Consider the following 16,670-nt stretch of genomic DNA (forward strand, 5'->3'; position numbering starts at 1 on the left):
TTCAGTGTTATATATAAAATGGTTAAATGCTTTCTTTGCATAGTATAATATTAGAAAACTCATATACCAGAATACTGTACTCCTACTAGAAAGGAGTAGCCTAGAAATTCTTAATGCATTGGAGTAAATCGAAATATACATTTCTGTGCAGCCTGATTGAGAAGTAAGCCAGATGAAATAAACATCCCTGTTGTCGGTCATTTCTCCTCATGTACAACAATATGAATAATGGACATAAAGAGGAAAACTTCAGTTGTGGAGCAGCAATCTATTAGAACCATCCTTCTCATTTAAAACCTCAATAGAATGTCTTGACTATACCCTTTTTAAAGATTATTTCATATGCACGGGGGGGGGGGGGGGGTCTAATGCAGATGCAATAAAGAACTTCATATGCAAGCACTATTGTCTGTCAAGGATATGAAAATATAACACTATTAAAAAAGACAACCATTTTAAAACAAAAAAAGGCAACTACCTCACTCAAGAAAAGAGAACGAAAAAAAGTAAGCTTGGGTGTATCAATTCAGCAGCATGTGTGTGAGTGAATAAATAATGTGAAGATATTTAATAACATTGTAGATGTGTCAGTTTAGGTATTTCTTGAATTCTTCCCTGAGAGTTATGCAGTATAAAGTCCAATGCACCATCATTATGGCTGTTCCTCATGCTGATTACACTATTGTAGTCTGTACTGTCATGAGCAGCTTGAGGGTGCTGCGGCAGATAATAAATTGAACTTCCATTACTGCCATTGCTATCCACAAAGGTTCCATTAGCACCTACATATACACTATTGCCTTGCCTTTGCACACCATTGTGAATGTTACCTTGAAAATGGTGCTTGTCACTCTCAGGCATGGCTGAACTGGTTCTCATGTATGCCTTTTGAGAAGATGGGCAGTTGTTCAACATACTGCTTAAGGCTTGTGGATATGATGTAGACAGGCTACAGGTGTTGCTCTGAACACTGCAATAAACTGTTGGGGACAATGTGTTGTACGGCACACCGTTTACCATGGATTGTATTGAGCTGACATATCCTCCTTCCCTGGCCACAGAACCTGAAGTTGGAAGAACTGAGCTATTTGGAGACTGTCCCTTCTGATCTTTCTTGTACTTCATTCGGCGATTCTGAAACCAGATCTTTATTTGGTGCTCAGACAGACTGGGCAAATTTGCCATCTCGACCTGTCGTAAGCGGCAAAGGTAGCAATTGAAATGAAGTTCTTTCTCTAGCTCGATGAGCTGTGAACTGGTGTAGGCAGTGTGTGCACGCTTAGCCGTATGAGAGTTGGTTGGGCTTTTATCTCCTGAACAGCTGTCTAAAACACAGAGGAAAGATAAAATCAGTACAGTCAAACAACACTGATGTAATATTATTACAAATGCTATCATTAAATACATTCTAAATATATAGACCACGGGCGATTGCTCTAAGACAACGAGGGAGGCTCAGCCTCCTCTAAAAATGACAAACATCGTGTAGGATGAATTGCGCTAGGCTTATGTTATAGCCGACCTTATAACATTGCTATTTCAGATCCAGAATCATAGAAATATATGTGCTCAACCCAACTACAGTGCGAAATCATTCCGTTATAACTTTCCCCAGTTCACCTAATGTGTGCGTGAGTTTTTCCCCCTCGTGACAGCGCGATGCAGCCCAGCCTCAGTGGATTGGGAGCTATGTGCTTGTCAATCTCAAAATGCAAGACGATTATTGGACAAATACTGCGAAAATGCCCGCCCACGGAGTCTCACGGACTCCCAGCCTCAGTGGACTTCAACGGCATTTGGGAGCTATGCGCTTTTCAATCTCAAAATGCAAGACGGTTATTGGACAAGTACTGCGAAAATGCCCGCCCATGGACTCCGAGCCTCATATGGGAGGGACATGGCAGTTTCCACGAGGAGACTGGTGATTGGTGAAAGCGGCCAGATATTTTCTTTGATTGACAGCTCGTTTCAACTATAGACAGGCAGCGGTACAGTGTTGCCAGATTGGGCGGTTTTAAGTGCATTTTGGCGGGTTTTGAACATGTTTTGGGCTGGATAACGTCAGCAGTATCTGGCAACATCAGTTCAGTCCCATGCGGATTCGCAAGTGCTGTGGTGTATTGTAAGAGATCGGCTTACATTTCGATTTCATTCATTACATATGGTTTCTACCAGCTTTTTTAGTTTGTATATATTTTCATTGTAAATAAAGTGTAAATATAGTGTTGTCAAGTTTGCTATCTTAGTTCCAGAAATGTCGTTTATTTGAGTGACTGAACTTGAACTTGAGGGGGCTAGTCAGCTAGCAAGAAAGCTGCGCATGGATGCCAAGCATTGCTGATTTAATTTTGGCGAAGCCATTTGCCAGTCTTCCTTTCGAGGAAAAAATTAAAATTAAAGAGCAGGGTAGACCAACACCTCAAATTGACTTGGTGAAAAAGGTAGGGAATAATACTCGTTCCTTTCAGCTCTCCTGGTACGAGAAAGTGAATTGGCTAACAGCAAGTGACCTACATCAACAACAGTAAATAGGCTACTTTAGTAATATGTCATGGATGGACCAAAAATATAGAATCTATTTAAAATGTTTATGCTGAGTATATTATATTGGAATATATGTTTTTCTGGATATGAATTAAACACAGCTACAATTTGGAAAACATTTTTAAACAAAAACACAGCCGAGGTCAATTTTTAAACAACATGCCACAATTTTAAAATATAAAATGTTAAAATATAACCACCACCACCTCCAACACCACCATCATGTATATTGGACAGTAGGCTAATGGGCCAAAAGAACCTGTTATTTCACAGTTTGTGACGCTGCCAACAATCAGCCAGATCAGAGGCAAGAGTATGGGCAAAACTGATGTGTTTTTTCTTTTAAAATCTGGAAATATCGTAACTGACCAGCCTCCCCTGTTTGAAAGACTACCAGCTGCCACTGATATAGACCCACATTAACAAATGAAGCCTGCATCATTGCTTTATTCCACGAGGGCTGCCTCATTGCTCCAATGGCAATGATGCAGCCCTAGTGGAATAAAGACATTAAATGTGTGCTTGGCTGAAAATCTTAAGTATACAGTCCTCTCCAAAAGTACTGGAACAGCAAGGCCAATTCTTTTGTTTTTGCTATACATTGGGGTTTGATGAAATACATTTGGATTTGATGGATATGAGACAACAGCTCAGAATTTCAGCTATCATTTCCTGATATTTAAATCTAGATGTGTTAAACAAAGCAGAACATGGCATCGTTTGTTTGAATCCACATTTTTTCATGTGATCTTTTTTTTTTTTTTATGTGAATGACAGGTGTTTGTTGCCCAGGCATGGCTGTTAGATTGATTGTTGCAATTAATAGCTCTGAACATTTTGGTTGGAGCCCTGGATTTCACCTATGAAGACTGCATTTGTTGTTAAAAATGATAATCCAACATGAAGACCAAAGAGCTGTCTATGGGAGAAAAACACGCCATTTTGAAGCTGAGAAAAGAAGGAAAATTGATCAGAGCCATTACACAAGCATTGGAAATAGCCAATAAAACAAATTGGAATGTCATGAAAAAGAAAGCAACTACTAGTGTACGAACAACCAGCCATGATTGGTCAAGGAAAATAACAGCAGATTACAAAAACACAGAGCTGTGAAGAAAACCCCAAAAACCTCCATAAGCAGGGGTGAAGGTATCACAATCAAAGACAACTTTGAGAGCAGAAATAGAGGCTATACCAGAAGATGCAAACCACTCATCAGCAGTAAGAATCAGAAGGCCAGGTTGGAATTCACAAAAATAAATTAAATAAATAAATAAAAATAACCACACAACACCAGAGATGACCTACAAAGTTCTGGAACCAAGATTAACCTCTACCAAAGTAATGGAAAGGCCAAAAAGGGTCTAGAAAGACAGCATTTGTTCATGATCCAAAACATACAAGCTCATGAGTCAAGCACAGTGGAGGTAGTGTCATGGCTTGGGCTTCATGGCTGTTTCTGGATCAGGCTCACTAATTTTTTTTTCCACATGATGGTTCTGAATGAATTCAGAGGTCTACAGAAGCATTCCGTCTGCTTTTTTTTTTAAACAGAGAAATGCATCCAATCTAATTGGGAGGGACTTCATCATACAGTAAGCCAATGACCAAAAACACACTGCCAACACAGGACTTCATCAGGGGAGGAAAGTGGAAAGTTGTAAACTACTCAAGTCAGCCACCAGACTTTAAACCAAATGATCAGCATTTCACCTTCTCAAGATGAGATTGAATGGAGAAACCCTCAAAAACAAACAACTGAAAGAAGCTGCACTACAAGCCTGGAAAAGCATCACAAAAGAAGAATGCAACAGTTTAATAATGTCAGTCAGTCACAAGCTTGATACAGTTATTGCAAGCAAGGGATACGCAACTAAATGTTATTTACTTTAAGAGTGTGTTTCAATACTTTTGTTCACCTAAAAAGTGGGTGGTCTGCCACCAAAGTTGCCATGTTTTAAGGTGTTTAACACATCTAGATGTAAATATCAGGAAACGAAAGCTGAACTTCTGATCGATCATCTCATGAATGTTTTGATCTCAAACCCTAAAGTCTTTGGTGTATGACAAAAGAACTAACCTGGCTATTCGAAAACTTTTGGATGAGACTGTATTTCCCTACCGTGTATAAACCAACCCCTTCTCACTCCCAGACACATCAAATATTGTAACATGGGCAGAAGACAGAGGAAGTCCATGTGCGCATATGCAGGTTTACCTGCTTCTGTGTCTTTTCCTTCTTCTTTTGGGTCTTACAGCAGCTGGCATCCAGTGTAGCATTACTGTCATCTACAGGTTTACCTTGACCATGCACTGATATTTACATCATTCTGTCGTGAAACAAACATCTGATCACACAGAGGTGCTCGCTGACTGAACCAAACTATTTATTAGTTTAGTCCTGCTTTTCCTTTCCTTCACAACATAATGTATTTTCTTCTCACTTTCTGTTATGTTTCATTCACTTCCTTGTGCCTTGTGCGAACAGGGAAAGCCCACCACATGATGCATGACAGCATCTTGAATTGAGTCAGGGTTTTTTCTAGAAAAATTTAGTATGAGGGCGCTCACCATGGGGGGGCCGGTTGTCCCCCCCCCCGCCGTGCAAAGCCTTTGAAAAATGCTCCAATGGGACATTCTGAGGCTATCTGAGAGGGAAATTGTAACAGATTGTCTGTCAACATTGAAAAAGAAAGAAGTAAGGCCAAATTTTTAAAAAAAAATAGTGTTTCCGGTAACCCGACCGATCGAGAATTTCCGCGTCGAAATTGCCGACCGTAAAGTTTTTATTACAAATTTCCCTTGATATTTTAGTGTAAGCGGCGTTGGTTTGTCATAATTTTTTGTTTCAACGCATTCAAGTTGTGAAAGAAACGATAAAAAGTAAAATGTTTCGCCACTTCTATCAGCCCTCCTGCATAAACTGAGCCGAGCCGCCATTTTGAATCCTCATTCAAGGCTGTAATGCAAATTGCTTCCTTTTCAGTATACAAGTGCACTTCCATGGCAGGGAAAAACACTACATTTTGCCGCCTATGTAGTCCCCTATTTATACAAATAGGAGTCATTCAGGATTCAGCCATGTTTTTGCTCGACCCAAGTTCTACAGTAGGCTAGGCTAGGCCGTCTGCTTTTAATGGAAGTAGCCTAGCCTAGGACGTTATTTTCACGTTATTACATGAAAATATCATGAAATATCGCTTCCGTAGATCATAACTCGAACTCTCGCAATATTTTTTTTATTCGTTTAAAGATTTAAAACACTTATTTTATTATGATGTGTGGTATAAAGGATTCTGTGCCAAAATACTATTTTGTAAGATGTTTACTTGTGTTAATTTTTTCGAACAAAATAAAAAAAATTAAGAAAAAAAAAACTTTCCTACCTACTGACCTTATTTTAGTATTTCATGTTACCGGAAACACACTTTTTTTTTTTTTTGGCCTAATCATCTTCTGCCCCGGACAGTCTTTGGCTTTCTTCCGCTTTGTGCCGCGGGATGACATCTTTAAATGCCCAAGTGTCAACAAAAACAACTCGCGAACTACTTCTGTCAAAAGCTCCCGCGCCGGTGGGTGAAAGGTCATTCAGTCTCGAGAAATCTCGCTCTACAAGTCAGCTGACCTTGTATGTAACCCATGGCAAATCTCGCGAGAGCAGCCGCGACAAGTAAACAACTAAACAACATGGCGCCTCAGTCTGGAAAACGCCAATTCAGATTGTTTTTGCACCGTCTGGCGGTGTAGCTACTATGATTGGAATATTTTTGGAGCAATTATAACGTATTTGATGATCAGACACATTGTCACGTAGTGTTGCTGGGATGTTTTCACGGAGTCGGTAAGGGGGCGCACGCTGAGAGTAAGAGGGCGCAGCGCCCCTGTTCCCCCGTTTAGACGAAAGCCTGTGAGTCATGGTGAAGCAAGAAAAAAAAATAGCAGAGAATTTAGGGCCACATGGCTCTAAATTCAATAATTGTTCTATTGAACAAATCCTAATAAAATTGGAAGTCTGGGATTCAAATTCAGTAGCTTTCAGTCCACTAAACAAAAATAATTGGGTGTCAGGGAAAATTATTTTTATGACCTAAACTTTAAATATCTGAAAGGTAGTCTACCTTTAAAATACATTCTCAATAATTGTGTGACTGCACCAGAATTCACAAATCTTCCCCCCATCAAAATTTCTGATGGTCTCACAAACACATCTAGGCTTTTGTCATCTGGTATTGCAGTACATTTACCAGGTCCCCATCACCTGCCCAATTTGATTGACATGTGTGGGGTGCAAACTGAGAAGTGGCCATGGAACAGTTGGCAAAGATGCTTCCTAACCTGTACTGTGCATGTGTTAATGTTTTACCATTCAATTCAAATTGACAGACATGAGCAAAAATGTCATGTTATGAAATTGGAATGCCCAAAATGTGTGAAGTATAGACCTACATAATACTTCATACTATTCATAATAACATACTTTTGAAGAGTTTTATGCTATAATTCATATTGCAGCATTTGCTTTGTACATAACATTTCTGTGCATCAGTTTGAATTAAAAACTGTAAACCATAAGTAGTTCAGATCAGACAGCATCTTCATGACCTGATCCATGTCTCCTTCCCAAGTGTACCATGTTAGCACATGACTTGCAAGTAAAAATGTGTTTGCACTGCAGTTTAAAAAAAGAGTTGCAATGTGCATTTCCACATCGACAACTGGTTATAACCATCAAAAACGTCCCCTAAATTTGAAATTTCAACTGGTCAACTAGGGTGGTCTCAGTTCCTTCCCAGTTTATGGAGTGATGTCAAATCAACATGGCCACAATCTGGACAGTGTAAAAGTCCCTCTTCTCTACTTTTAAATTAGGTTACAGCAATGTTGGTGTTAGAATGCAGGCACTTACAGATGTATGCACAGAGGAGAGTGGAGTACAGACTGTCAACAAAGCCAAGACGAGAGACTAGCATCAGAGTCAGTAAACAAGCAAGAGTCAGGCGATCGGTGAACAATGTAGGGAAGAGAAGGCAAAGAGCGAAAACATGAGAGAAATAGCAAAAGGAATATAAATAGGTAAGATGGTTTCTTTATATTAGTTTGTGTCAGTTTTCCTTTGTGTATCTTTGTGTATCTGTGTGCTATTTATGTGTATCTGTACCTGACTGTAAGACAAGTTTCCCTTTGGGACAATAAATTTAAACTGAACTGAAGGGTCAGAAATATGAGCCGCAGTCAGAAAGAAACAAGGCTTGGTATGACCAAGGCAGAATGATACTTCACACTGGTGTTTGTTTGGGGAGCTTAAATAGAGGGACAGGTGATTAAGGAAATGAGACAGCAGAGTTTCAAAAGGCTGAAGACAGATGGTGCTGTGTTTCATGGGAACTGTAGTTCAAAGTGTCCATGTTTGTAGCTTGTTCCTTTTCAGTAAGTTTACTGACAGACCCCCCCGAGGAGCTACAGTACCTCCGGGAGCTACATTCTTTCTTGGACGACCCCTACCTCTGGGTGCTGGTTTGTCAAGATATTGGGCATGAAATTCTTGTTTGAGAAGCAGGTCAACAATGTCTTTGGCCATGACCCAACTTTGTTCCTCAGATCTATATCCTTCCCAATCTACCAGGTACTCAACTTGGCCACTTCTTTGTCTTGAGTTGAGAATCTTATTTACCTGGTAGATGGGCTCTCCCTCTAGATTGAGTGTAGGGTGCTCCTGGACTGGTGTGTTGCTGGCAAGGGGGCCCAGGATAACAGGTTTCAGGTGTGATACATGTAAGGTAGGAGATATCCAGCTGTGAAGGGGAAGTTCAAGACGATACCTCATTAATGCAGTGCAAAACTTTGAATGGGCCAATGTAGCTTGGTTGGAGTTTTCTACATGTGTTGGGTTCTCTCAGGTTCTTTGTAGCCACCCATACTCTGTCACCAGGGGAAAAGTTCAGAGTCTCTCCTCTATGTTTATCCGCATATTCTTTATACTTGCCACTGATGGACCTCCCAGGTAGTTTGACTATGTGTGAACCAGTCAGTCAGTCAGACAGCTTGTACCTAGCTGGGTGTGTCATCCCAGGGAAACAAGGATGGTTGGTAGCCAAGTACGCACTGAAGCAGTGTTAACTGGGTAGCTGAGTGTTTGAAGGAATTCTGTGCATACTCTGCCCAAGGAAGGAAGCGTGCCCAGTTCCCCTGGTTATGCATGCAATAGATCCTCAGGAAACAACCAATTTCCTGATTTGATCTCTCTACTTGGCCTTTAGACTGGCGATGATAGCTTTACGTGAGACTTAGATACTCTCCATGAAGCTTGTCCAAAAACATGAAATGAATTGGAATCCCGGGTCACTGACTATCACCGGGGATGCCATAGTACCTGAAGATTTGCTGAAACAAAAGCTCTGTGGTTTGAGAAGCTGTGGGGATGCCTGGCAATGGGATGAGTTTAAGTGCCTTTGAAAATCAGTCAATAGTCACCATTATAATGGTGTTACCTTGTGAGGGAGGAAGAGCCATGATAAAGTAAATGGAAAAGTGTGACCAGGGTCTTTGAGGAATTGGGAGAAGGCACAATTTGCTGGCGGGTGGGTTCTAGGAACCTTTGCTTTGGCACACTCAGAACATGAAGTGATGAACTGGTTAATTTCCATGAGCATGTTCTCCCACCAGTACTTGTTCTTTAACATTTGGTGAGTGCATTGACTGCCAGGATGCCCTGTGACAGGAGATGCATGTGCCCAGATGAGTCTGCTGTAAAGATACTTGGGTACATAGAGAAGACCAGGTGGGAGATGAATGGGACTGGTTTGAGGCTATGACTTCCTCATTTCCTTGTCCAGCTCCCAGGTGATGTATTGTATGAAACACAGTGGTGGGAGGATAGGATGAGAAGCTGAATCTTGGTGGGATGGACCAAAAGCCTGGGATAGGGCTTTGGTATTCTTGGAACCTGGACAGAATGAAATTGTGAAGTTCAATCAGGTGAAAAATAGTGCCCACCTGGCCTGACGTGGATTTAACCTTTTGGCTTTCCTGAGACATTCTAGGTTTTTGTGATCTGTGAAGATTATGAAGGGGTGAGTAGCTCCCTCTAGCCAATGTCACCACTCCTCGAGGGCCAGTTTAATGGCAAGCAGTTCTCTGTTCCTCACGTCATAATTCCTCTCTGCTGAAGATAGTTTATTTGAAAAGAAAACTACTGGGTGGAGCTTCTGTTTCTCCCCAGAGCGTTGGGAAAGAATTGCCCCTACTCCTGTATCAGGCACATCCACTTCTACGATGAACGGCTTAGTAGGGTCGGGATGCTGTAGTATAGGGGCCAAAGTGAAGGCAAGTTTGAGCTGACTGAAGGCTTCTTCTGCCTCTGGGCTCCACTGTAGGTGCTTGGGCCCCTTCTTCAGCAATACAGTTAAGGGAGCTGCCAAAGTGCTGAAACCCCCAAAAAAACGGCGGTAGAAATTTGCGAAGCCCAAGAAACGTTGAAGGTCCTTTATTGATTTGGGTGTCAGCCAGGAAGTGACAGCTGATACCTTAGAGGAGTCCATGCTTACTCCTTCTGCACTGATGATATAGCCAAGGAAGGAGATTTGGCTTTGATGAAACTCACATTTTTCAGCCTTGACAGAGATGGTTCTTCAGTAACCATTTGAGAACTGCTCTGACATGTTCCTGGTGACTTTTTATTTCTGAGAAGTAGATCAGGATATCATCAATGTAAGCGATAGCATATCTACCTAGCATGTCCCGTAGCATGTCATTGATAAGGCACTGGAACATGCTGGGCACTGAAGAAAGGCCATAAGGCATTACCCAGTACTTAAAGTGTCCGGCAGTAGCACTGAAGGCTGCCTTCCACTCATCACCCTTCTCTATCCTGATCAGATTATATGTGCTGCGTAGGTCAAACTTAGAAAAGATCCAAGCAGATCTGAGTTGCTCCAGAGCTGCTGGGACAAGGGGAAGAGGATAAGGGTATTTTACAGTGTCCTGGTTTAAACCTCTGTAATTGATGCAGGGTCTTAGTCCACCTCCTCGTTTCTCCACATAAAAGAAACTAGCAGATGTGGGAGACTTGGAAGGGTGGCTAGATCCTTGCTTGAGGGCCTCCTGAATATATGCCTCCATGGCAATGTGTTCCTTTTGGGATAGAGGATAAATATGACCACGTGGTCAATTGTGCAGTCATAAGGCTGGTGTGGTGGTAGCCTGCAGGCTTTCCCCTTACTGAAGACCTCCTAAAGGTCCCAGTAACAGTCAGGAACATTGTCCATGGAGTCTGGTTGAGGACTTTCCACTGAGGTGGAAGATACTTTGACCTGAGGATGAGAGAAACAGCTCTGGAAGCACATGGGTGACCACTAAAGAATTTCCTTACTTTGCCATGAGATCAGAGTGTCATGCAGCTAAAGCCAGGGATATCCAAGGATAAGGTCATGATCAACTGTTGTGGTCATGTACAGGGAAATGAATTCTTTATGCAATGCTCCTACTTGAATCTGAACTGGGCTGATGTGTGTGGTGACAAAACCATCACCTATGGGTCCTCCATCGATAGTCCTAATGCTGAGTGTACTGTGCAGAGGGGTGGTAGGCAGATTGAGCTTCTGAACAATGGTACTGCTGATAAAGTTCCTCTCTGCCCCTGAATCAACAAAAGCAGAAAGGACACATGTGGAGGACACCACCTTTAGTAAGACTGGAATCTTAAAGGATTTTGAGTTCAATTTTCTCACCGGACTTGTAGATCTTGCTGGTGTTTCTGCTGGAGCTACACGGGCTGGACGGATAGGACAGTGCCAGATGTTATGCTCAGAGCTCTCACAGTAGAAGCACAAACCCTCCTTATGTCATCTAGCATGCTCAGCATGGGTTAACCTGGTGCATGACACCTCCATGGGTGAGCTGTCCTCAGAAGGCTGAACAGAACTGGCACTTTCATGGATAGAGGGTTGGTGTTTTAACAGTTGGTCGAGATGAATATCTAAGTCAATGAAGGAGTCCAGAGTGAGGTTCTCATCTCTAGAGGCCAGTTCACTAATGATCTCAGGGTGCAAACCTTGCCGAAAAACTGCTTTCAGGGCTAGATCGTTCCATCCACTGGTAGTCGCTAATGTCCTGAAGTCCAGGGCATACTCAGCAACACTTCAAGAACCTTGAGAGCTGGCAAATAGACTCTCCCCAACCTCAATCCCCTCTGGTTCATGGTCAAAAACTCTTGAATAGGGAGAGGAACCGCTCATATGATGTAGTCTGCTCACCACCCTTGTCCCAAATGACAGTTGCCCAGTGTAGTGCTTTGCCAGTGAGAAAGGATAGGAACTTAGCAAACTTGTGCTCATCAGATAGATTAGGCATGGTGGTGAAATACATAGAACATTGAAGTAAAAAACCTTAACATGCAATGGCGTCTCCAGCGAACTTCTCCAGTGTGAAGAGTTGCAGCGCTGGGCTAGGGGGAGACTCAGGGCATGCTAGGAGGGCCTGAGACATCACAGTTGCGAGTTGTGTCATCCAAGTGTTGAGGTCAGCGAGCATCTGTTGATGTTCTCCTAGTAAACACCCCTGCGCGTTCAGAGCAGTCTGTTTAGCATCCTCCGCTACATCCATGTTAGGTGAAGTATCTTATTAGAACGCAGGCACTTACAGATGTATGCACAGAGGAGAGCAGAGTACAGACTGTCAACAAAGCCAAAACGAGCGACTAGAATCAGAGTCGGTAAACAAGTTAGGGTCAGGCAATTGGCAAACAATGTAGCAAAGAGCAAAAACATGAGAGAAATAGCAAAAGGGTCAGAAATACGATAAGCAGCCAGAAAGAACCAAGGCTTGATATGAACTGAGTAGGCAGAACAATACTTTGCACTCCTATACTGTATGTTTGTTTGTTTGTTTGTATAGTGTTAAAGACGAGAGGCAACTACACTGTGCATTACTAAATTCATGCCAACATTCTTGACTATTACAACATGAAGCCCTTGGCAGTCATCGTTTCTCCCTCTGCGTCCATCACTTCCATTCACTTTCAAATGTTTAGTATGTATATATATTTTTTTTCTATGTGGCTAAACACATTTGGGGTGATAGCCTACATTATTTTTGTTTTTATTCATGTGTTTGTTTCTTTGTACATTTGGAAGGCCATATGTGTATGCAGACCTTCAGACTTATTGGATTTATTGTTGTCATCACCTGATCTTGTGATACTTGATTTTTGCTCCTTGGTGTGATGTGACTCTTTCATTCAGGGTAAGATTTGCTTGACAGGGGCTGATGTTAGGGAACTGTGTCCTGCCTTCTTTGCATTTTGTCTATTACGTACATGAGTTTTGGTATAGGCTATTAGGAGACAGTCGATCATTGGGTCCTAGTGTATCTTGGGTTCTTTTGGTTTGTGAACAGCCTTTAGATTTGTGAAGTGTAACAGAGCCAGTGGAGGACTGCAAGGAACAGGCTGGTTGTTGGTCATCACTTGCCACATGAAGGACTGAGAAGTACAACCCCGATTCCAAAAAAGTTGGGACAAAGTATAAATTGTAAATAAAAATGGAATGCAATGATGTGGAAGTTTCAAAATTCCATATTTTATTCAGAATAGAACATAGATGACATATCAAGTGTTTAAACTGAGAAAATGTATCATTTAAAGGGAAAAATTAGGTGATTTTAAATTTCATGACAACAACACATCTCAAAAAAGTTGGGACAAGGCCATATTTACCACTATGAGACATCCCCTTTTCTTTTTACAACAGTCTGTAAACGTCTGGGGACTGAGGAGACAAGTTGCTCAAGTTTAGGGATAGGAATGTTAACCCATTTTTGTCTAATGTAGGATTCTAGTTGCTCAACTGTCTTAGGTCTTTTTTGTCGTATCTTCCGTTTTATGATGCGCCAAATGTTTTCTATGGGTGAAAGATCTGGACTGCAGGCTGGCCAGTTCAGTACCTGGACCCTTCTTCTACGCAGCCATGATGCTGTAATTGATGCAGTATGTGGTTTGGCATTGTCATGTTGGAAAATGCAAGGTCTTCCCTGAAAGAGACGTCATCTGGATGGGAGCATATGTTGCTCTAGAACCTGGATATACCTTTCAGCATTGATGGTGTCTTTCCAAATGTGTAAGCTGCCCATGCCACACACACTAATGCAACCCCATACCATCAGAGATGTAGGCTTCTGAACTGAGCAACTTGGGTCATCCTTCTCCTCTTTAGTCTGAATGACACGGCATCCATGATTTCCAAAAAGAACTTCACATTTTGATTCATCTGACCACAGAACAGTTTTCCACTTTGCCACAGTTCATTTTAAATGAGCCTTGGCCCAGAGAAGATGTCTGTGCTTCTGGATCATGTTTAGATATGGCTTCTTCTTTGAACTATAGAGTTTTAGCTGGCAACGGCGGATGGCACGGTGAATTGTGTTCACAGATAATGTTCTCTGGAAATATTCCTGAGCCCATTTTGTGATTTCCAATACAGAAGCATGCCTGTATGTGATGCAGTGCCGTCTAAGGGCCCAAAGATCACGGGCACCCAGTATGGTTTTCCGGCCTTGACCCTTTTGCACAGAGATTCTTCCAGATTCTCTGAATCTTTTGATGATATTATGCACTGTAGATGATTATATGTTCAAACTCTTTGCAATTTTACACTGTTGAACTCCTTTCTGATATTGCTCCACTATTTGTCGGTGCAGAATTAGGGGGATTGGTGATCCTCTTCCCATCTTTACTTCTGAGAGCCGCTGCCACTTCAAGATGCTCTTTTTATACCCAGTCATGTTAATGACCTATAGTGCCTTGCAAAAGTATTCATACCCCTTGAACTTTTTCACATTTTTCCACCTTACAACCACGAACTTAAAAGTTTTTTATTGAGATTTTATGTGATAGACCAACACAGAGTTGCACATAATTGTGAAGTGAAACAAAAATGATAAATGGTCTTCAAAATTTTAAACAAATAAAAATCTGAAAAATGTGATGCGTGGCTCTACAATTCAGCCCCCCTGCATCAATACTTTGTAGAGCCACCTTTTGCTGCAATTACAGCTGCAAGTCTTTTGTGGTATGTCTATACCAGCTTTGCACATCTAGACACTGAAATTTTTGCCCATTCTTCTTTGCAAAATAGCTCATACTCAGCCAGATTGGATGGAGAGCGTCTGTGAACAGCAATTTTCAAGTCTTGCCACAGATGCTCGGGATTTAGGTCTGGACTTTGACTGGGCCATTCTAACACATGAATATTCCTTGATCTAAACCATTCCATTGTAGCTCTGGCTGTATGTTTAGGGTCATTGTCTTGCTGGAAGGTGAATCTCCTTCCCAGTCTCAAGTCTTTTGCAGCCTCCAACAGGTTTTCTTCCAGGATTGCCCTATATTTAGCTCCATCCATCTTCCCATCAACTCTGACCAGCTTCCCTGTCCTTGCTGAAGAAAAGCATCCCCATAGCATGATGCTGCCACCACCATGTTTCACAGTGAGGATGGTGTGTGCAGGGTGATGAGCAGTGTTAGTTTTCCACCACACATAGCGCTTTGCATTTAGGCCAAAAAGTTCAACTTTGGTCTCATCTGACCAAAGCACCTTCTTCCACATGTTTGCTGTGTCCCCTACATGGCTTCTTATGCCTGTCTTTCAACAATGGCTTTCTTCTTGCCACTCTTCCAAAAAGGCCAGATTTGTGGAGTGTACGACTTATAGTTGTCCTGTGCACAGATTCTCCCACCTGAGCTGTAGATTTCTGCAGCTCCTCCAGAGTGATCATGGGCCTCTTGGCTGCTTCTCTGACCAGTGCTCTCCTTGCTTGCTCCATCAGTTTAGGTGGATGGCCATGTCTTGGTAGGTTTGGAGTTGTGCCATACTTTTTCCATTTTTGAATGATGGATTGAACAGTGCTTCTTGAGATGTTCAGAGCTTGGGATATTTTTTTATAACCTAACCCTGCTTTAAACTTCTCCAGAACTTTATCCCTGACCTGTCTGGTGAGTTCTTTGGTCTTCATGATGCTGTTTGTTCTTCAGTGTTCTCTAACAAACCACTGAGGCCTTCACAGAACAAGTGTATTTATGCTGAGAGTAAATTACACACAGTAGGAGTCTATTAACTAATTAGATGACTTCTGAAGGCAATTGATTGCACTGGATTGTATTTAGAGGTATCAGAGGACAGGAGGCTGAATACTAATGCACACCACATTTTTCAGATTTTTATTTGTTTAAAATTTTGAAGACCATTTATCATTTTTGTTTCACTTCACAATTATGTGCTACTCAGTGTTGGTCTATGACATAAAATCTCAATAAAAAAACTTTTTAGTTCATTGTTGTAAGGTGAAAAAATGTGAAAAAGTTCAAGGGGTATGAATACCTTTGCAAGGCACTGTATTGCCAGTTGACCTAATGAGTTGCAATTTGGTCCTCCAGCTGTTCCTTTATTGTACCTTTAACTTTTCCAGCCTCTTATTGCCTCTGTCCCAACTTTTTTGAGATGTGTTGCTGTCATGAAATTTCAAATGAGCCAATATTTGGCATGAAATTTCAAAATGTCTCACTTGCGACATTTGATATGTTGTCTATGTTCTATTGTGAATACAATATCAGTTTTTGAGATTTGTAAATTATTGCATTCCGTTTTTATTTACAATGTGTACTTTGTCCCAACTTTTTTGGAATCAGGGTTGTAGTTCTGCTGATTGGCATCATAACCCAATGCATTTACACGTTGACTGGAGAAGCCACTGTAAATGGCCAGACTGTCACAAGAGGTTGCATTCTGCATTTTGTCGTTTCTCAATACTTATTTCATGAGCTAACAGGGTCCTGACACCATCATCAAAGAACATTTGCACAATGTTCTCATGGATATCCTCCAATCGGCTCCTGGGGTGCACCTTAAGTAGAAGGAAATATGATAGGCGAGTGAAATCTGTCCTATCCATCTTACTTTTCAAAGCTTGGCAGCAAAGAGAGATGTAGAAGGGTGGCTCGCCACTTACCTTATGGCCAAGGGTAACAATAGTGAACACTGACGATTGACGATATATAAACATTGGAACTGCACTATATACACACTGAGAGAACTGGGTCTTCAATGAAGGAATACACATAAATTGGCCAGTCATTCTTT

The 16,670-nt window shown here is 41.6% G+C and overlaps 1 protein-coding gene across 1 annotated transcript; it reads right to left on the reverse strand.

The window, feature by feature from the left end:
* Positions 1 to 567: 567 nt before the first annotated feature.
* On the reverse strand, positions 568 to 16,322 carry hoxa3a (homeobox A3a). Its single transcript, XM_060942264.1, is given in 4 exon segments — positions 568 to 1,325; positions 12,727 to 12,853; positions 12,855 to 13,031; positions 16,227 to 16,322. Coding segments are annotated over 4 exon segments (1,158 nt in total).
* Between the last annotated feature and the right edge of the window lie 348 nt (positions 16,323 to 16,670).

Source organism: Neoarius graeffei, chromosome 16, assembly GCF_027579695.1.
Source record: "Neoarius graeffei isolate fNeoGra1 chromosome 16, fNeoGra1.pri, whole genome shotgun sequence".
Taxonomy (NCBI): Eukaryota; Metazoa; Chordata; class Actinopteri; order Siluriformes; family Ariidae; genus Neoarius; species Neoarius graeffei.